Genomic DNA, 20,524 nt, shown 5'->3' with positions numbered 1-20,524 from the left:
GTGGTGGGGTCTCCAGCCGCGGAACTCCCACAGGCGCCTTGAGACGACGCCGGTGGCGACTGCGGAGGCGCTGTACCCTGAACACCAGGAATGGAGGCCGCGAGGAGAGAGAAACAGAGCAAGCATAGGAATGGACGCAACTCGTGAGGAAGAAGAGAGACTAAGAGGATGACATGTGGGGCCATGAGTTGGGTAATGATGTCAATCCACTCTAAACACCATCTCTTTTGGAGCTGGGGGTACCCTTCTAGCCAAACACCCAATGTAGACAGCTCCAACTCCACCAGAGCTAGCTCCACCTGGAGTTTTGGAGCAGAGCTGCTCCAGACAGAGTTGGAGCCATGCCAAACAGGCCCTTAATCTACTCCCTCAGTTCCAAATTATAAGTCATTCCAAGAATCTTGGAGAGTCAAAATTTTTTAAGTTTAACCAAATTTATACAACAAGATAATAATATTTACGATACCAATTAAGTATCATTAGATTCTTTGTTATTTATATTTTTATAGTATACTTATTTGATGTCATAAATTTTTGTATTTCTCTCTATAATTTTGATCAAATTTTGAGATGTTTGACTCTCCAAGATTTTTGGAATGACTTATAATTTGGAACGAAGTAGTTCCCAAAAAGCATATGAATGTTTTTATAATGCATGGTTCGTGAAAAGCATGAACATGAAAACATAGGATTGATCCCATTTCCAAATACTATGTACGCAAAAGACAACAATTGTTTATTGGATTATTGCATCGGATGCTTTATCGAAGAAAAACACATTAATGATATATGCAGAAATAATAAGAGAGGAGATAGAGACAAGACACATTGCAAATCCCCCTCCAGAGTTTCTTTGTTGTCAAAAAGGGTGACTCAGTTTCTTGCATAGCTGCTGGCTTAATAAATAAAGAAAAAGTTCATCTCTTTACTAGGTTGTGGAGGAGTGCGAGTACGATTACTTTCTTTGTTGTCTGAAAAAAACATGAGTCCAGATATCTTTAGATTACAAATGGAAGGGGCGGAGCCAGCAATCAGTTGCTTCTCAGTCTCGTGTGCAGGTACGAATGTGCCTGTACAGATGTAATCCGAAAGAAGAAGGCCATCCAAAATATAATTCAGAATATACAAAAGAAGTCCGAACTTTGTAACTGGGGTCAGAATTCAGAAATGGACACCTCACCCAGCCATCATAAATCTCCATGGCAATTAGACAACACGTACCCCTGACGATACCAGTGTTCACCTTACCGGCGGTAAATCGTCGGTTACCGGTGATTTTTACCGTTACCGCTACTTGACGGTAACACTTACCGGCGATAAATTTAAAAAAAATCGTCAAAATTTAAAATTTTCAAAAAAAAATTATTTAGTAAATAGCAGTTTACCGGTCGGTTTACCGATCAGTTTACGGTCGGTTTACCAGTCGGTTTATTGGTCGGTTTATCGATACCGCTAAACGGCGGGATTTGCTTTACCGCCGGTAAAACGAACCCTGGACGGTACCAGTCTACCAGGGGATGTCGCACAGTTGCGCAGCGCACGACACCGGACGTACCCTACCCACTGACAGTGGACCATCCCGTGGCTCCCGTAGTCCCGTATCCACATCCGAGCGGGTAGCCCCGACTATACGGTGACACGGTGTAGTATAAAGCCGGGGCCCAGAGCATGGCGGTGCCGGGGACGTCATGGGTGGGGCCCGTCACGGTGTTTTCTTGTGGCATCGGTGGTGGGACGACGCGTATCGGACCCACGCATCAGTGGACGGAGGATCAGTGGTTGCATGTCTATGTGTCTGTGTACCATTTCTTACTGGCGATGAGGAGACTCCATTCGACCAGGGGAGAATTGGAATCGAGATCGCTTCGCTCACGCACTGACTTCCGATCACAAATAACTGGCTTTTTTTTATCATTGATACATGTGGCCCTGTTTAGTTCTCAAATTTTTTTTCACAATACACGTCACATCAAATCTTCGGACACATGTATGAAATATTAAATGCAGTTGAAAAAAATACTAATTATACAATCTAACTGATTAGCACGAGCTGAATTTTTAAGTCTAATTAGTCTATAATTAGACATTATTTGTCAAGTAATGACGAAATGTACTACAGTATCAAAATCCAAACTTTTTCACCAACTAAACACACCCACAGTCTTTAAAATACAATTTTTTATTAGCATTGTTTTACTACAAAATATCTAACAAAAAAATTTTATATGAAACTAAGTTTTGGAAAAGCTCTAATTGCTTCATTTTGAAATATTCAAACTCAGATATAGAAAAATAGTATGCAAATAAAGTCTAAAGTAATTGACTTATGACAACCATAAAGCATCACTTATTTGTGATGAGTATGTCCCCGCAAGTTATTCTGTCCATTAATCTTCCTTTCGAAACTCTTGCTCTTACTTAGCTCACCGAGTATATTACTAGTCTCGCTATTATTAGTAGTTTACTTTTCTTATGTACTAGTTTAAGAATATCAATTATAAAAATAAACAATGTGCGTTATTTTTTTGTTAACAAGTACTCCATATGATCAATCCAAATACATAAGCAATAAATGATCTTTTTTTTGCGAGGAAGCAATAAATGATCTTACCCTACATGAGACAGGAAATGAGTTAGTACAAAATATGGCATACTCCATCCATTTCAAATTATAAGTCATTCCAAGAATCTTGGAGAGTCAAAGTTTTTCAAGTTTGATCAAATTTATATAAAAAGATAATACTCCCTCCGCTCCAAATTATAAGTCATTCTAAGAATCTTGGAAAGTCAAAGTTTTTCAAGTTTGACCAAAATTATATAACAAGATAATAACATTTATGATACCAATTAAGTATCATTATGTTCTTTTATTAGTTATATTTTCATAGTATACCTATTTGATGTTATAATTCTTTGTGTTTCTCTCTATAATTTTGGTCAAATCTTGAGATGGTTTGACTTTCCAAGATTCTTGTTATAACTTATAATTTGGAACGGAGGGAGTAACATTTATGATACCAATTAAGTATCATTAGATTCTTTGTTAGCTATATTTTTATAGTATACCTATTTGATGTCATAAATCTTTGTGTTTCTCTCTATAATTTTGGTCAAACCTTGAGATGATTTGACTCTCCAAGATTCTTGGAATGACTTATAAGGGCATGTACAACAGTGCAGACGGTTGCTATCTTTTTATCACAAACAGACAACTAAACAGACAGCTTGTACAATGAGCTGTCTGTTTAGCTGTCTGCAAGGTGATTAATTCATTCTTTGACGCGCAAACTCATGGTGATCTAGTGCATATTAATCTTTGTAGCTATTTTGTTGCATACATGAGATAATACATAATACATTCAAATATTTTGTATGACTCTTAAAATAACCATGTATAATATACATATATTCAAATATTCATGATGGCCGAGTTTCTCTAACACCTCTAGTGTTAAACAAATAGAATTAGGCTAATTAACTTCTGATCTTGAGAATTAGCATTTCATGATGGCAACCTTTTATTTTTGATTTTATTCCCAGCCAAAACATACACTAACTATGTGAACAAATGGCATGAATGTGTAAATCTGTTCACATAGAGTCTAGAACAGTTGGATTTGTCATTTTAGCATTTTTCTATGATTTTTAAAAGTTCACATCAATTAATTCTAAAACAATAACGAAAAAGAAAAAATACTTTTACAACTGGAACCCTAAAACTTTTTCAACATTCATGAGCAAAACCTTTTCTCACGAATAGGTCCTCGAATCTATCATTGAAACCCCCAGAATTTTTCCACCTTCACACTTAAACCCAAATCTTTTATCAAAAACCCCCTACACTTCTTTCTCCTTCACCAACCAACTCCCCCTTCTTCCTCCTCCAACCAACTCCCGTATTTTCTCCTCACGGTTGAAGCCACGAAGCTCCACTGCAGCCGGCCAAAATTGCAGACCCACACCTCACCTCTGGTCGATTCCTTGCTCCCCCGGCGCCGCAACCTCTGCAGCTACCTCCATAGTCCATCCTTGGTCCATCCGAGCCTCACTGTGATGGGAATCCCAGATCTTGCAGCCACCAAGCACGGGGAGGTCGGAGGCAGAGGCCGGAGAGGAACAAGTCGCGGATGGCGCGAACCTTTGGCGTGAATCGGAAACACCTCCGCGTGCGCAGCGGATCCATGCCCTCGTCTTCTCCCCGCAGCGCTCTGTACAATGGCCGCCTTCCTCGTCGCCGCGCCTCGGAGCACGGGCCATGGCTCGTAGACGAACGAGACGACGGCTCGGCAGTTATTGCAGGTCGGGGGGGGGGGCTAAACGCAAAAATTCCTTGCATGTCGCCGGGTCTCGACGACCCGTTGTACGTGCCCTAATTTGGAACAGAGGGAGTAGTTCTTGCTAGCTGGGACTGGAAAACCATTAATTAGTTGTTGGTTGGATCAAGATCATTGCGTTCTTGCTGCCGTTGTTCACAATTTCAGCAGTTCTAACCACCATTTGCATATAGTTTATTGAATAAATAGAAATTCTTAATTGTCCAATCCATCCATATTCCAACAAAATGAAAGAACACATGAATATACGCTGTAATTTGTATGATTCGATTACAACACAATATTGTTGGCCACCTCATCTCATAAAGAAAGGGATGCACTCTTAGAAATCACATGTAAATTCACCAATTTAGAGAATCAGCTAGGGTTTCTTCCTAAAAATAAAATATTTTCTTCTACCACACTCGGACAATTTTTGGCATATTGCGTTTGCCTTATCATGCATCTATCTACCGCTCCGTATGCCCCTAAATGTAAGAAATTCGATAAACTTGACTAAAATGTTTGGATTTTTCACTAATAGTTCTGCCAACTTTTCCGATGCGAAAATAACAGTTTACCCTTGTATCGGTAGGAGAAAGATAGAATGGTCACGCCAAACTAGTATCAATCCAAATATCCATCCAAGTAGGCTCGGGGTAAATTCAAATAATCCCTTACTCCATATGATTATAGAACAGTTTGCACACAAAAAGCACGGCTATGTCCGTTTGACCTATGCCTTTAACATTGACGCCTATATATGTCATGCAATTTTATTATCTCTTGTGGTGAGGGAAAATAACTCAGCACATAACTTCCATAAAACTCCAATATACTATGAAGAAACTTGGTATTACTTAGATTGCGCTAATGATAGCCCCGCCAAATTATTGGGGTGAGCGACAAAGGTTTGCCCATCACTAGCCTAGAAAACGACAGAAGAACACTAGTAGTTTGTTTGCCCAAAAACATAAATCTATCCAAACAACTACCATAAGGAGCCGATGAACGCTAACCTTTTAGAGCTGAATGAAAAAGCCTTCATCTTTTATGATTGTGATGAAACGGTTTGCTTACCGAAAGCTTAGCCGTGTCCATTTACGCATGTACTCGTAGCATTTTATGCGTATATGGTCACGCTGAATCTATATATCCTATATAGATGCTGAATCTATATATCCTATATAGATAGCACCCACTAACTATTTCTCTTTTCATGCAAGATGTCCACATCATTCTCCACTAAGTGTCCCACTAACTTTCAACTACCTTATTAATTACAAAAAAATGTTCATGTCATCTCTACAATATGCAATACTTTTAATATTTAATTAACTAAAATAAAATCATATACATACACTATTTTTTCATCACATATTCTTCTATAATGTGATCAAATATTCTATTGGTGTTTCTTCTTTTAGCTTATCATTTTTTACGAGATTCAATAAACAAGAAAATATCCATATGATCTCTACTATGTGCAATACTTTTAATCTTTAATCTATTAACATAATTCATATACATACTCTATTTTTACAATACTTTTAATCTTTAATCTATTAACGTAAAGACTCATATACATACTCTATTTTTTTGAGCACCTATTCATTTATAATGTGATCAAATATTCTATTGACGTTAGTTTATCGATTTCTATTAGATCTTGATAAAAAATAACATGCAAGTAAAATTCATATCAACTATATAGCCTATATAGATGACACCTATTAAAGTTATTAACTCTATTTCTCTTAACATGCAAGTTATCCACATCATATAGGAATCTATTATATCAAATGCTACATCAATATCCATTAGGGCCATCTATTTAAGTTTCCATCGATTTTTTTATGTGAATGTTGTTATGCAATCATCTTAATTTTTCTATTTTCAAATTTTACGTTAAATTTAAGAAATCCCGCAGCAACGCGCGGCATATAAAGAAACAAAGAGCGCGCATAGACAGAGACAGACAGCAGTCCTCCCCCAAATCTCCCATCCGCAGTTCAAAATTCCACCCAATTCAATTTCAAACCGCAATCCCCCTTCCTTCCTCTTCACAGCTCCGTCCATCCTCCTCCAATCTCCATTGCCATCCCCAATCCTGAGCTGGAAGCAAGGCCAGGGGCATCATAGCAGTCCCGCCCCAGGCTAGGCGCACAGGCCACCACCACGAGACAGGGACACGGGCGCCATCCCCATCCACCACCACACCACCACCACCACCCTCCCAGTCCCAGCTTCCGTTTGCTTCACTCCCACTGCTGCTCCTCACTCCGCCGCTGCACCGCCCGCCGCGACAGATCTCGCCCGCCGGGACCCTAATGCCGCCGCCGGCAGCGCTGGGGCACTGACGCCGATGCAGCGCCGGGCGGGCATGGCGGACGGCGAGGCCAGGGGGCGGACTCTAGGCGCCGTCATCAAGGAGAAGGATGAGGAGCTCGCGCTCTTCCTCGAGATGCGCCGCCGCGAGAAGGAGCGCGGCGCCGCGGCGGGGGACGGGATGCTGCAGCTCGACCCGCCGCCACCCGCCGGTGAGAGCTTCGTTTCGGCCTCTTCTTCGGGCCTCCCGCGGCCGTTTCTTGGCAATTTTAGTCCTGTTTTAACGGAAACCCTAGCTTACTCTGTTTTGAGCTTCTGATTCCGTGGGTTCGTAGAACCCAAGCCGGCGGCGTACAAGGTGGCCGGTGGCGGATTCAGGAGGGCGCCGGGCGGAGCGGACGACTTCCTCAATGCGGACGCCGGCGACAAGAACGATTACGACTGGTGAGTGCTTAGTCCCGGCCTCCCGGACTTTTACTGGTATTAGCTACAGTAGTAAATTCTAAATTTCGGTGTTTTCGCTGCGGGCATCATAACCATTGCTGCGAGGATGCTTCTAGCTTATTCTGAGTGTAGCATTTTGTGAGCTTCAGTTTTCTTCGGTTTTATTATAGTTTAAAGTGCAAGTCTGGGAGCTTTGTGGGGGCTTTAGATGTGTTATTTTTGGTGCGGGTTCATCTTGATTTCCCATCCTTCTTGCTGAATGCAAATCGGCTATGTTGTGTACTTGTGTTGCACCCACGGGAAATAGAAAACTGTGACCTTTAGTGGCTGAGAAATTTCAAGTTGAGTGTCTTTGGTTCTAGCCTTCTAGCTGATCTCATCTGATGCATCATTCTTCAGCTGAATGGTGATTATCGTAGTGCCAAGCTCCAATTTTTCTCTAATTTTTTTCCTTTGGTTTCATACTGCTCAATCTGCTCGTGCATTTGTCTCTTAAATTGTTGACAGTGTACCATAAAGTCTGTCTTTTATGAAAATTTAGTGATGTTAGTTAGAATTCAGCTGTTGTTGCTTGGAAGGTTGGGTCATGGTGGTTGTTGGAGGTAACAGTTGGATCTCTTGTCATCCCTGGTTGCCTGCTTCTTTCTTCCATTGCTTGCCTAGTTAATGCGCGCGCATAAAGTTGTGCTATCTGTTTCTGGAGTTATGAATCAATTAAGTTTCATTGTTTCAATTGGCTTTGTTCCTTCTCTTTGCTTTCTGGTTGGTTAGCTAGCTAACGTGCCTCTAGCTAGCCACGTTTCCTGTGAATTTGGTGCTTTTGCTGTAGATGCAATAGTTCTGTATTGGACACATTTCGACATCGGATGCCTTAAATCATATGGCCTATGGGCTACATATCTTGGCCGTAGCTGATTTGAAATGTATTTAGTTGGTGCTGGTTAACTTGCATGCTAAATATCTGTCGTCACTGTAGGTTCTATTAGCAGATGTGAGAAACTTTGATGACTTGGGGATAATGACACATATTACTTTGTGTTGGTTTAATATTTTTTCTAGTTGATAGGGTATAGATTTCTTAGTATTTAAATTATAGGTGGCCATGTTAACACATGAAGACAATTTTTTTTTTCAAGAGTTTGATTATTGGATTTGATGTGTGGTTGGTAGGGGGCAGGTGGACTATGTGACAAATTCACGGGATGTTTTCTTTTTTGTTCTTGTGTGGTTTGTAGAAGTGCTGGGTTAGTTACCTGATTTGGTTAGGATGAAGTTAATCTAAGCGGGTAGGGTGAAGTTAATCTAAGCAGGTGGGGAAGTGAGTTAAAGTAACTGATTAAATGGTTTTGTGTTTGTGCTGAGTCAGATCTCAGCTGTATAATTATTTATTCCATCCAGAGTGTACAATATCAGACTATATATACAGGATATTTAATTATTCTGGGACGTGACTGTGTCTCTGGATCAGTAAAGTGATACCTTATTATTCTCGTCACTATATATTGATATCACTCTTATGCTATGTTTACCAAACACCATTTTAATAATCTCCTATCTCATTTTAGGCTCAGGTGGTACTCCACATATCTTTGATACTTTTGTATTCTCGACATCCAATTCAAGTTCATTCTGCTGCATCCTAAATTTTATTGGAGGCGACTTCTGATCTGCAGTTTTGAAGTTATTGTACAATTGTCTCACAATAAAGTTGTTTACTTTCAGGCTTCTGACACCACCAGGAACTCCACTTTTCCCATCTCTGGATGTTGAGTCAAAAAGGTCCCCAGTGAGCCAAGTTGGAACGCCAAAGACTCGTCCAACTGCCTTAAAATCAAGGGTATTTGAACATAAGCTGCACTTTGGTTCTGAGGAGTACATGTTATTGCAAGCAATACTTCTAAGCAGCGTGCCTGAATTCTCAAAATTTCACCTCTTCGTGGATATGAAACGATACTTTCTAGAGAGTAACATAACAGGGTACTTTTAAGTTATTTCAGATTCCGTATGACAGGCAAACTCCCGAAAGATGACCCATCGTCTGCTGGGCCTACCATAACATTAACTGCAACGATACCATTTTTATTTTTGTTTGTCGTGTACTCCTATCTGACATGAAGCGTGCTTTTATGGTGGCCTCTCTTGTCTAAAAAGTCTTTTATTTGGAAGGTTAAGCAATGAATCCTATATCATGTTGGTAACTTATGTCTAAAAAGTCTTTTATTTGGAAGGTTAAGCATTGAATCCTATATCATGTTGGTACCTACTTTCCATAAGTATACTAACTACTACTTCATGTTACTTCCTGTTATATGATTATATCTTCTCATAATTTGTTATTTCAGTTGGCCAATCACCAAGATCCTCCATCAAGAACCAACCTCCCATTAAGAACAGAATCATCAAACAGCTTGAACTCAGCTGCTACAACCCGTCGACCATCATCATCTGGAGGGCTTACTTCTAATTCATCAAGGCCTTCAACACCAACTGGACGCCCTGCATTGGCAGCTAATTCCAAAGGTTCAAGACCTTCGACCCCTACTGCCCGTGCAACTGTACCTGCAAAAACTGGAGTTTCTGCCCCAAGATCATCAACACCAACTTCAAGGTCAACACTTCCTTCAGCCAGGTCAACCACCCCTTCAAGCAGGGCAGCTGGTCCTGCTAGCAGGAATCCAGCTCCTACAGGCAGAGCATCTGCACCTGCTAGTAGGTCATCAACACCTACTTCAAGATCATCAATACCTGCTACCAGGTCGACAACACCTTCATCCAGGCCCTCCATACCAGCACAAAGCAAGCCTACATCAAGGGCATCAACCCCAACAAGACGACCTTCTGTCCCTTCAGCCCAACATGGTAACTTGGCTGCACCAGTTAGACCGTCTTCAATTTCAGCCCAACATGGTAACTTGGCCGCACCAGTTAGATCGTCCTCAATCTCCAAATCAGGTTCCACAATGCCCAAAGGTTCTTCCCCAGCAAAAACGACAGTGCATACACCTTCAAGAGGCAGCTCACCTACTGTCAAATCAAGACCATGGAAACCATCTGAAATGCCTGGCTTCTCTCTTGATGCGCCTCCAAACCTTAGGACATCGTTACCAGAAAGACCAACCTCTGCCACCCGGGGCAGACCTGGGGCACTTAGTTCAAGGTCTTCCTCTGTTGAGAGTGGGCCAGCTGCTCGACCAAGACGGCAGTCTTGCTCTCCGTCCAGAGGAAGGACTTTGAGTGGCAGCGTGCCTTCAGGGAGCTCCATGCCGGCAGTGAGAAGATCACATCTCAATGGAGGTGACACTGTGAACCCAGTTCAAATGGGTAATAAGATGGTTGAAAGGGTTGTGCACATGAGAAGGCTAGTTCCTCCAAAGCATGATGATCAAAGATCCAGTCTCAACAGTATATCTGGTAAATCGTCAAATTCTCCAGATAGCTCGGGCTTTGGTAGGACATTGTCAAAAAAATCATTGGATATGGCACTAAGGCATATGGTATGTTTTACTTTCCCCCGGTTTAGTTAATAACAATATTTTCTATATTCAATGAATTGAACTGGAGGTGTAATTTATATTTTTTACAGGATATAAGGCGCAGCATTCCAAACAATTTACGGCCTCTTATGACAAGCATCCCAGCATCATCTGTTCATAGCGCGCGATCAGGATCCACAAGGAGCAGACCAATGAGTGTTTCAGACTCACCTCTTGCAACAAGCAGCAATGCCAGCTCGGAGCCAAGCGTCAACAACAACCTGATGTGCCTGGATAGTATTGATATTGATGATGAGTTGTGCAGCGATAGAGCAGGACCCTATGGACGGTGATTCAGTTATTTGAAAAAAACATAAAGGCATGATTCTGATGGAATTATTTGGATACAGAATATTTAGAGCGGCAGGGTAGAAGATCTTCTCCAAGACGATTGGAGTTTCCAACGAGCCTTATTATTCTGTTTACTGTTATATGTAGGTTCTTTGAATGTCCAATATTTATATCCAGTTCATTTGTGTGTCCTGTCATGCGCTGCTCCATGTGCAATTTCAACCCGGACCTTTATATGCTATTGAAAGTGTCCTTTATGTGATAAATTTCTTGAGCACTGTACCATCTTGGATATGCATTGTGCTTCATGATTTCACCCTGGTAGTGGAACATGCCCACTGGTTGAAACTGTTTTGTATGCCCTACGGAATTTTGTGGCTGCCTGCTCAGTTATAACAGAATGAGTAGTATCAATGAAAAACTTTAACGGCCATGGCCTTTCCAGGTCTGCACATAGCCAAAATGATGCAGAACTTCGCGCATGAATCCAATAACATCATACCCTGGACAGATGACAGTTACAGCCAAAATAACGGACTCTTATACTGTTCTACTATGACCAATCGACACAAGCTACCACAACAAAGGGTCAAAGGCTCCTGCTTCTGATTTTATTTGCTACTACAGGAGCAATGGAGCAAAGATGGCACAACAGTTAACAGAATACCGAGCTAGGTTACATCTCAGAGATACAGTAGGGGGATGAGAAGCCGGTGAGGTGCGTCTATTTTTTTCCCTTTTTTTTCACAAGTCAAAATTGATATCGGTCAATTGTGATGGGTCAAAGGGGAATGGGTAGGGCAGGCAGACCAGAAGCCCAAAGAGCAAAATAGCAATGCCGATGCCGATGTTGTTGTTTTCAGGGTCTGTTATTTCCTCGGAGAGAGGAGCGATTGGGCCTCTCTGCAGGAAGAAGATCAGCACCACCCAGTAGAAGGCCACGTCATTGAAGAGAGCTGCGATTCCGAGCAGTCCAATGGTGAGGCTGCTGAGTCGAGACGATACCTAGTACAATTTCAAGTTTGGGTTGTTAGAAGTGCCAATGATGAGCTAAAATATAAGCCCTTCTCAGATACAAGCCTACAAGTAAGGAGGAAATGCTTTTAATAGCAACAACCTTTCTTCCCCACATTGCAAGTGCTATTCGCCCACCATCAAGCTCTCCAGCAGGAATGCTATTGATAGCATTGATCAGTAGACCAGCCCACGCCCATAAAACAAGTGGGTTTATTGATAGCTGGGTTCCTTCTTTCAGAGAATCCCCAAGAAGAAGCTTTGCTGTACCAAGGAAAGATTGACCTTTTAACAAAATATTATGCATACTTCAACTAAAAGCTGCTTATGTGCACAGTCTAATATAAGTGGAGTGCAGGCAAGTACTAATTTCTTGAGTAGCTATGAGCTTAAGAATTAAGAATTGTGAGTAAATGCCTACCAAGACCACCAACAAGAAATGACTCATGAAAGACAGTTGGATCTATCACAAGGCCAAGGCCATCACTTGGAGGTAAGAAGAAACCCAACAACAAAAGAATAAATCCAAGGGAGAACCCTGCCAGTGGTCCAGCGGCTGCTAGCTTCAATAGGTCCTCACGGTTGCGGACAATGTTGACAATCCTGGTAATGGCACCGAAAGATCCTATCTACAATAATAGAATAACACAAAACTCGTTATGGCAGGAGACAGTACCAAGCTACATGACAAAGTAACAAAGCAAAAATGGATGTTATATTCATGGCCAAAGCTCTGGTCTGTGCAGAAAAGCACACTCAAGATTAAACATTGCTTTAATATCAATAATAACTCTGAAACAAAGCTAAACTCAAAAGGTTCAGCAAAGCTCTCAATTTATTTCTAGTAATTTCATGAAGCATTCACTTTTAAAGATGGAACTAATTTGTGTTACATTAGATGATTTATTCCTCAAGTTGTAGTCTTGTAGACAAGTTTCATAAAAGATTTTGTAGACAAGCAATCTCTTTACCTGCCAGCTAGGAACAAAATATGGTACCCCAAGCTTGATTCCACTTTCCTTGGCAGCAAGGATATGCCCAATTTCATGAACCCCTATTATTAGCCCGGTTACCAGGGCACCAGATAATCCATCCTTTAACAGTTCAAGGTTGTCGAACGTTGATCTGGAAGATAAAGACTTATGAGCAGGTGTCAATTGTCAAAGATAAATGTTTTGAGTTATATGACAAGGTATTTGGGAAATATATGTATTCCTTCAAACAGGGGAACTCACAGAAATCTGTGGCTAAAGACATGGCAGTAAAAGCATACAATTATTCACATGAATCAGAATACAGAACTAATGAAATGCAAAATATAGTCACATGTATTAACAAGCCAATACAGAGCACAAGCTTTAGCATCCTGCATAGTGTCAGGAGGGGTGCACTATTTGGCCCCACATAAGACTAAGCATTTGTAGCAAGTCAACGATGATGCAAGCTAGAGACATAAGGAAAGTGGTCACCTTAATTTATTTGGAAAATAAAAACGAACAATCTAAAATAATATACAATGATGGAAAGTGGTCAAATGGAAGAGGAACCTCGTACAGCAAATTGTCCTGCAGAACAGGTACATTCCGAAGCAGCAAAGTGAAGATGGTAACTAATCCAAATGATGCCGCAGCAAACCATTCTGGGACAGCTGAACATTTTTAAAGTAAAATATTAGGCCCCTCTAAGAACTACCAATTGCATTGAAGGTTGGAATAAATTTTTGTTACCGGTAGTTTCAGGCTGTAATGTCTGTCTGGGTATAACTACTGCAACTGGCTTCTCATCCTCTGGGTTAATGAGAAGAAAAAGCTTATATTGACCACCAAATTTGTTCTGTCGATAACAAGGAGTCAACATCATTAAGATACTAACAGATTTCGAGAAGCACAGACTTCTGAGGGCCAGCTTTGCAAGCATCTGATTACCTCTAGCCGATTTGTGATTTTCTCGTAACTCTTGGCAGGTTTACCACGCAAATTCCCTTTGAACAATACTCCACCCTTATGCAAACACGTGAAGGTAAATAACATTTAGTAATTCCAAATCGGAGTATAAATAAAATACACAATTACATTAAAAGCATCGGCATATTCTGTAAGAGTGATCTTAGTCCAAGAGCAGGCCTGCTAGTAACAGCATGCATCAATTGAGTGTTAAACTGCAAATGGAGTTCTATAAACACAATTGGATAAAAAACTATCTATAAACTCCGATTCATACAGAAGGAAAACCATAAGATCCCAGCTATTCACCTCATAAGGCTCCTGACTTGTCACAAAAAATGTGTCAAACCCAAAAACTTGATCCTTCAGGATGTCTATTGTAGCTTTAGGAATCCTTTCAGCGTCATCAAGCTGTTGCTGAAGATCATTCGTTGTAAAAAAAAAAAGACTATCAGCACCGCCCCGTGCCGCGGAGTTCAGAGATATGAAATGGCAAAATAAAATCATGTATTTTATCTATTCACATTGACTACTATTGAGATAATGGTGAAGTAAGGAAGCAGGAACCATCTTTCAATTTCATCTCCCACTCAACTGATCAACATGTAGAACAACTAAAATAATTACCTTCATTCCAGGCAATGGAGAGCCGCTAGCGACTTCAACAACTTCCACATTCTCCTATGTTTAACAGATTAATAGATATGCCATGATTATATTCTAAAATGTCCAATAAGACATTAAGTTGGTGGGCATAAATTTAAAGCATACCTGCGTATGATTGGTAGTAGTGGCATCTCCATCAATGTTCTGAACTGCATCGCTGGAGCTCAGCAGTTCTGCATTCGTGGTTTCATCTTTCTTCTGGTGAGTCATGGGAAAGCTAAATATTATAGTTCAGTTACACGTTCATAGCAAGGTCTAAAAGGTAAAAGGGAAGTTACTGCACTACTTTAAGTACAGGGCAACTGAGTCCCAGCACACAAGGGAAACCTACTTTTGCTGTTATGCATAGCACAGAATTAACTTGACCAAATGCAAGTAAGAAGCTTACATTGTCTATATTAGAGTCACTTTCTGCAGGCCCATTTACTTCTGCAACACTATCAGCCGAAGGTGATGAAGCATCATCTCCAAACACTTCTTTCTCCTAGAAAGAAAGGCAAAAAATATTAATCCCTAAATTGCTGCAAGATTTTGACTTCATCAGTGACTCTAGATTTTATCAAGAGGAGCTTCTTTGCTCTTAGTAAAACTAAACGGAGGTTGAAAATCTGAGCCTCAGTATGCTACAATAAAAATGTGATACATTGCTCAATGCTCATATGTGCCTGCTGATGGAAAAGCTAGTATGCACCTCATCGTCGCCATTGCCTTCGGGATCGGTCTCCGTCAACGCTTGGCACGCAACCCTTCGACTCCTCAGCCTTCACAAATGGATTGGAAACAAACTAATTAGCCTAGCTCAGCTGAAGGTTCCCCGCTCCCACGCAACACTACGAAAAGCAGCGGACCTGTGCCCGGCAATCGGGAGGCAGCGGAGCGCAACCGTGAGGCTTCGTGCGCGCTCGGAGCACCCGCTCCTCACCGGAACAGTGGTCGACGCGAGCAGGAAGCGGTGGGAGCACCCGTACGCCGCGGCGGATGGCCGCGACGGCGGCGAGGAACTCATGGCGGGCAGGCGGTGGTGGGAGTGGAGGAGAGGAGAGCGCGCGCGGCGCGGCCTTATCTCATCCCTCGTCGGAGGGAAATCGAAATTCTTTTGTGCGGCGAGGATTTCACGCCGCACGAATCTCGAAGCATGGCCACTCACGTAGTTTTGCCCGTCGACAGGGGCATTCTCGGTAGTCGCCCCGTTCGCCGCAGAACGCGACGAGAGGAATAGGGTTGCGGCTCCGCCGCCGCCCGCCGGAGCAGGAAGAGACCACTCGCTCCCCATCGCCGCGAGCGGGATGAAGAGCTTCCCGGTGGCCGGAGGCCGCAGCGTCTCCCTCGCCCTCTACTCCGACGTCTCCAACAGCCGGTACGGACACGCTTCTGCCGCTCCCCGTTCCACTTGTCCTCTTTCGTCGTCACTTGTCTCGCCGTAACCATCAGCCGTGCCGAGTTCTTACTTTTGTTATGGGTGAAATGTGCGGTTACGAACTCGCTGAAGATCTCTGGTGTTGAACATCTCAGGGTGCTGCTCGACTTGATGCAGTCAGGGAAGCTGGAACCGGAGGTCGCGTTCCTCAACGCATCACTGGTGCGTTACCATCTACTTACTTCGGTTGTGTTCAACCTCACCAATTTCCTAGTCGGAGTTTATGAATCAAGAAGTTCGAGGCGTGCTCTTTATCTCTTTCTGACCAATGATAGGTGCCGGATGTGTTCCCTGTTCTTGCAGCGGCGCACAAGGCGCTGCTGTCGAAGGCGAGGGAGTCACTGACCACAAGGACTCTGCACTCTGAGCTCGTCTACAACTACTCCGGGTCCAAGCATGTGATTCATCTAGCAGCTTTTTCTTGCTTTTGCATTGTGAAGTTGGTCCAATGCAGTATCTTGACGATTTGTTGGGGATTATTGGTTACAGATTACGGAATCCCTGAAACGATGCGGGATCTCTGATGACACGACGTACATCCTTGCAGCTCGTTTTGATGCTTCAAACGAGGAGGTATGATTTAGGATGAAACTCTTGACTTACTGAATTATGTTTTGCAAACCGATCAGTCACATGCTGCTATGATAATTTGGAATTTAGAGCCTGTTGTAAGCTGTACCCAATCATGAGACAAACCTGTTCATATACTTGTGCTGGCAAATTGGACCGTAGTTGAAGTGTTAATTACTCCAGTGTTCAGGCTTTACCCCAAATTAGATTTACATGGATGGACTTGCAATGTCTATCACCCTGCTTAAATGAGAAATCACAAATTAAATTCTCATGTGCTGCTAGTTGATGTAACTCTGTAAAATGTAAAACAGGCAAGTGTTTGGAGTTTGAACCATGTTTAATATTTCTTCCTCCAGAAACCCCATGCTTCCGGTGTTGACTTGAAAGTTTTCAATGAACTTCAAACTTCATTGTCATTAAAGTTCTTGTTACCAAGTACCAACTGTTACCATAGCTGCAACACAGACATTTTTCGGCAAACTAGAATGTTGTAAGGAGTTTTCCCTATACTCTACAAAATGGAAATAACAAAAATCAAATCAGTACAGTATAAACATGTTGGCTTACTTTTTCCTCAGAGAGATTTATTCATAATAATGCTGAAATTACCTATCCTGTTAGTAGCAGAACTACAAAGCAGAACTGCAGAATCTAGCTGCAAGCTCTTTCTTGAAGAGCTGGACTGCTGGAGTAGCACATGGCCCACACCCATTCAATTCATATCACTAAAAATTTTCTGTAAATGGTATGTAAACGAATCAAACAGCATAGTGTACAGTTTGTACCGTGTAGTGCTCTCTGATCACTGTAGCCTCCCTTAGTTCCATGTCAGTTTTTTTTCTTGTGCATTTATCGGTGAGTTATTATCCTTCTGAATGGACGAATAATTACTGAAGTTACTATCACATCATGGCAGATGAAAGCAGTGGAGAAACTCATCAGTGGCACCGAGATCGATTTAGGAAAACTGGAAAGTAGAGCAAACCAGCCACATATCCTAAAGGTTTGTTACGAACTTGATCGTATCTTATTGAGCGTATGGTCCTTACAACAACTATACATTCTAACTGAGATCATATTGGTCTGATCTTCTACTTGCAGCATTACAAGATTCCTCCCCAAGAACTATTGATATCTACACTGCCCGACGCAATTGTATGCAGGATTGCTGCTCGAGATGCTCTCTGAGGCCTCAATGATTATTTTGATGATCCCAGCACCGAAGTTTGAGCTCGATATCTGCGCCTTGGCATTCATAAGCTAATTTAGTTTGGAGAAACGAGAAGGTGTCAGCTCTCAATCACATGTATGACTGCACAGCTAAAATTGGATATCTGCAATGCCATTTTATCCACATTCCTGAAAGCAACCTGTAAGCATGTCGTTCTGTTGTTTCCTCCTCCTCCCTGTAAACTGTGCTGCCAGCAAGCAAAAGTTGTGTATTTGTTCTCTGCCTCTTGTGGCTTTCTTTTTGAGACGTACCTGTTGTGAATTTGATGACGCTTAAATGGAAACTAGTATCGGAAGCACACGTAGGCCTCCCGTTGTGGCGCAGCATCTACTTGGAGACAAGGTGTCGTGGAACAGCATAAAGGACAGATGTTGATCCGCAACTGGATGTATCAAGGCAAGTCCGCAAGCAGACAGGCGCCATGGCTTGTCATTAGAGTGACGGCTACTGCAGATCAGCATGGACAGCATGGCAACTGTGGACAACATGGACCGTAACTGTGGTAAAAGTTAGATTATTTGAATCTAATTTCACAATGACCCCGAACCATCTCCGATATACTTCCTCCATTTGAAATTATAAATTATTTTAACTTTTCTAGATACATAGTACTATTTGTTATATATGGATTCCAACTCCGACGCAGCAAAGCATGGCGATCGTGTATAACTTTGGTGTTTTTTGGTTGACCCATGTGTCAGCGTTGTTATGAGTTAGGGTAATCCAAAACTTTAAAATAAAATTTGATGGATGGGTTGGGTCGACCCAATTTCGATCCACTTGCATCCTGCTGACATCGTTCTGGGTCGTTTTCTTGTATTTTTAGCTAGAGAACATAGCGATATGTGGATGGATCCGAGCATGGCCATGGACCGTGCTTCGTGATTAAAGAAATTTACTTGTACAAGTGATGACGGATTGACGACCACATAACTTTAACAAGTGGTAGCGTACGGTTCATGCTGCACTTGTTGCTACAATCAAAATCAAGTCTTGGATTTAAAAAAAAATAGAAGACTGACAGCAACGTGATAAACCTCCAGATCGAGGACAAACTGCACCCAAAGACGACTAGGAAACCAAATGTTCGGCTGAAATAGCGTGCAATCTTAATTACCCACCAAGATTCAAACTGCACACACAGGCGACGATCTCTTTCATCCGAATCAGACTTCTTTTTTGAATGATCGGAGTCAGATTGTTTGGTGTACCGCGTCATAAGGATAAGTGGCGTTTTTCTTTTGTCACAGACTGGGCCAACAACAAACGGGCCCTTCTGTTAAGGACATTCGGCCTACTCAATTGTACTTTTAGAACGTTTTTTTTTAAGGTTTCGTTTTGTCTTTTTGATGAAGTTTGTGTGCCTTGATGTTCTTGGATACATTATAAAGAGGTATGGTTGTATCGTACAGTTGTAAGATTGGTTAGATGCCATGCTACATGACGTCAAATCTCGTTACGATACATAAGGATATGCCGTACTATTCCTTCGTTAATTTTCTTCAAAAAATCGCATTCTGTCCAGTAATAATTCGTTTTTTTTTCATTTCACGTTACCATTTCGCTCACCACTTCGAACCTGGCGATAGACTATAGAATCCAAGCTTGCAAATTACAAAGTGCAGAACTGCAAGCAAACTTCCTTTCTGCTGCTGACTTGGTTTTCTTGTAGGGGACAATTTATTTGTAGGACATAGAAGTATTTTACTACTACTTGGCATCCATGATATCCTGGGAATATACCCTCATCAACATACGCAAGCCGCACAAATGAAACATTTTTAGCAAGATTCTTCTCTTGGGACCATAAAAAAGACTAATGATGATGAGCCCTCGACCATGATGACTAAATAAAAACGCGTTCTTGTTTTTTTTTTGAGGGGTAAACGCGTTCTTGTAGAAGCATTATGTCTGAAAATAATTTCTTACATCAGTTTTTATCCACTGTAGCTCCTGTCTAGTTGGAAGTTGTGCATTCTTGGACATCTTGGTTGATACAGCGCCTGGGAACTATTATTGAGAAGTTTGAAGAATGTTTAATTTGCAAGATACTAGTACATATCAAATAGTAAATAATTAACTATTAATTTCTATTTCAGTATTCTTATCCCCTGCCTTTATTTTGATGAGTATCGAAATTGTCTATATAACCTTGTTTCGATTTCACCATGATGGCTTTTGGCAAAACCTCCGGTCCTTATATTGACTCCCTCTACTTATATTGACTCCCTCCAAAAATATGGGAGTTTATAATATTTAAGCATTTCCAAGAGTCTTTTTAAATTTTACTGTCTAAATTATCATTGAAAGTCTTCTGCATAAAAAATATTTTCTATATGTTTTTGACTATTTAACAACTTTTTTATATTTTGTGTACACTCCATAAAGCTATTTTTGTTATCTATCTTTAGCTAGATAGAAATGCAGAATGTAGGATGCTCACATTTGAATAACCATTTAGAGCATCTCCATCAGATTACTTATCTCTCATACTCTATATATTTCTCTCTTGGTCACTAATAATATTTTTTTGTAGCAAATGCTGTAGCGGATACTCAAAGGATAGGGTCGGGAGGAATTCCCCTACATTTGAGTAAGAGCGAGGTGTGTTATGGCGATCACCAAATTTTTTTAGTATTTGGGATGAAATTGGTAATTTGCTGGAGCACCTTCCATTACAAAAAGAATAGATTTGAGTATTGGGGAGAGAGTGGGTAATCTGCTAGAGATGCTCTAGAGAATAGATAGACTTTTTTCATCAAAATCTCTAC

At 41.4% G+C, this 20,524-nt stretch overlaps 3 protein-coding genes across 7 annotated transcripts; 2 read left to right on the top strand and 1 right to left on the bottom strand.

Annotated features, from left to right (window-relative positions):
- Positions 1–6,306: 6,306 nt before the first annotated feature.
- On the top strand, positions 6,307–11,187 carry LOC120673144 (polycystic kidney disease protein 1-like 3). The gene is made up of 5 exons (XM_039953853.1): positions 6,307–6,853; positions 6,977–7,085; positions 8,808–8,922; positions 9,428–10,579; positions 10,669–11,187. The coding sequence occupies exons 1-5, from the start codon at positions 6,679–6,681 to the stop codon at positions 10,909–10,911; spliced, it is 1,794 nt and encodes a 597-aa protein (XP_039809787.1). The 5' UTR covers positions 6,307–6,678; the 3' UTR covers positions 10,912–11,187.
- Positions 11,188–11,372: 185 nt separating this feature from the next.
- Positions 11,373–15,823, bottom strand: LOC120673142 (probable zinc metalloprotease EGY2, chloroplastic). Of its 4 annotated transcripts, none has more exons than XM_039953848.1 (13): positions 15,381–15,823; positions 15,224–15,293; positions 14,921–15,016; positions 14,638–14,730; positions 14,494–14,547; positions 14,176–14,283; positions 13,849–13,923; positions 13,651–13,756; positions 13,478–13,571; positions 12,895–13,048; positions 12,345–12,552; positions 12,027–12,187; positions 11,373–11,914 (listed from the first exon to the last, which is right to left on the bottom strand). In XM_039953848.1, the coding sequence occupies exons 1-13, from the start codon at positions 15,803–15,805 to the stop codon at positions 11,654–11,656; spliced, it is 1,905 nt and encodes a 634-aa protein (XP_039809782.1). In that variant the 5' UTR covers positions 15,806–15,823; the 3' UTR covers positions 11,373–11,653. The 4 variants fall into 4 exon arrangements, with proteins under 4 accessions (XP_039809782.1, XP_039809784.1, XP_039809783.1 ...); XM_039953850.1 differs by having other exon boundaries at positions 14,494–14,544; XM_039953849.1 differs by having other exon boundaries at positions 14,638–14,727.
- On the top strand, positions 15,704–17,990 carry LOC120673147 (EKC/KEOPS complex subunit TPRKB-like). 2 transcript variants are annotated; one of them, XM_039953858.1, is made up of 6 exons: positions 15,704–15,889; positions 16,045–16,111; positions 16,225–16,347; positions 16,439–16,522; positions 17,439–17,525; positions 17,624–17,990. In XM_039953858.1, the coding sequence occupies exons 1-6, from the start codon at positions 15,819–15,821 to the stop codon at positions 17,708–17,710; spliced, it is 519 nt and encodes a 172-aa protein (XP_039809792.1). In that variant the 5' UTR covers positions 15,704–15,818; the 3' UTR covers positions 17,711–17,990. The 2 variants fall into 2 exon arrangements, with proteins under 2 accessions (XP_039809792.1, XP_039809791.1); XM_039953857.1 differs by having other exon boundaries at positions 17,397–17,525.
- The last annotated feature ends 2,534 nt before the right edge of the window (positions 17,991–20,524 follow it).

Source organism: Panicum virgatum, chromosome 5N, assembly GCF_016808335.1.
Source record: "Panicum virgatum strain AP13 chromosome 5N, P.virgatum_v5, whole genome shotgun sequence".
Lineage (NCBI taxonomy): Eukaryota > Viridiplantae > Streptophyta > Magnoliopsida > Poales > Poaceae > Panicum > Panicum virgatum.
Note: the sequence above shows the minus strand (reverse complement) of the source record. Positions and strands in the feature narration are given on the sequence as shown.

Excerpts from the sequence above, each read along its gene's own strand:
- LOC120673144 (XM_039953853.1), top strand. The coding sequence starts at position 6,679 with ATGCAGCGCCGGGCGGGCATGGCGGACGGCGAGGCCAGGGGGCGGACT. Across the intron at positions 7,086-8,807 it reads GACAAGAACGATTACGACTG|GCTTCTGACACCACCAGGAA; the intron begins GTGAGTGCTTAG and ends GTTTACTTTCAG. Across the intron at positions 10,580-10,668 it reads ATATGGCACTAAGGCATATG|GATATAAGGCGCAGCATTCC; the intron begins GTATGTTTTACT and ends TATTTTTTACAG.
- LOC120673142 (XM_039953848.1), bottom strand. The coding sequence starts at position 15,805 with ATGGGGAGCGAGTGGTCTCTTCCTGCTCCGGCGGGCGGCGGCGGAGCC. Across the intron at positions 13,049-13,477 it reads GTTCTGCAGGACAATTTGCT|ATCAACGTTCGACAACCTTG; the intron begins GTACGAGGTTCC and ends TTTATCTTCCAG. Across the intron at positions 12,553-12,894 it reads ATTTTGTTCCTAGCTGGCAG|ATAGGATCTTTCGGTGCCAT; the intron begins GTAAAGAGATTG and ends CTATTATTGTAG.
- LOC120673147 (XM_039953857.1), top strand. The coding sequence starts at position 15,819 with ATGAAGAGCTTCCCGGTGGCCGGAGGCCGCAGCGTCTCCCTCGCCCTC. Across the intron at positions 16,112-16,224 it reads CGTTCCTCAACGCATCACTG|GTGCCGGATGTGTTCCCTGT; the intron begins GTGCGTTACCAT and ends GACCAATGATAG. Across the intron at positions 16,348-16,438 it reads ACTACTCCGGGTCCAAGCAT|ATTACGGAATCCCTGAAACG; the intron begins GTGATTCATCTA and ends TATTGGTTACAG.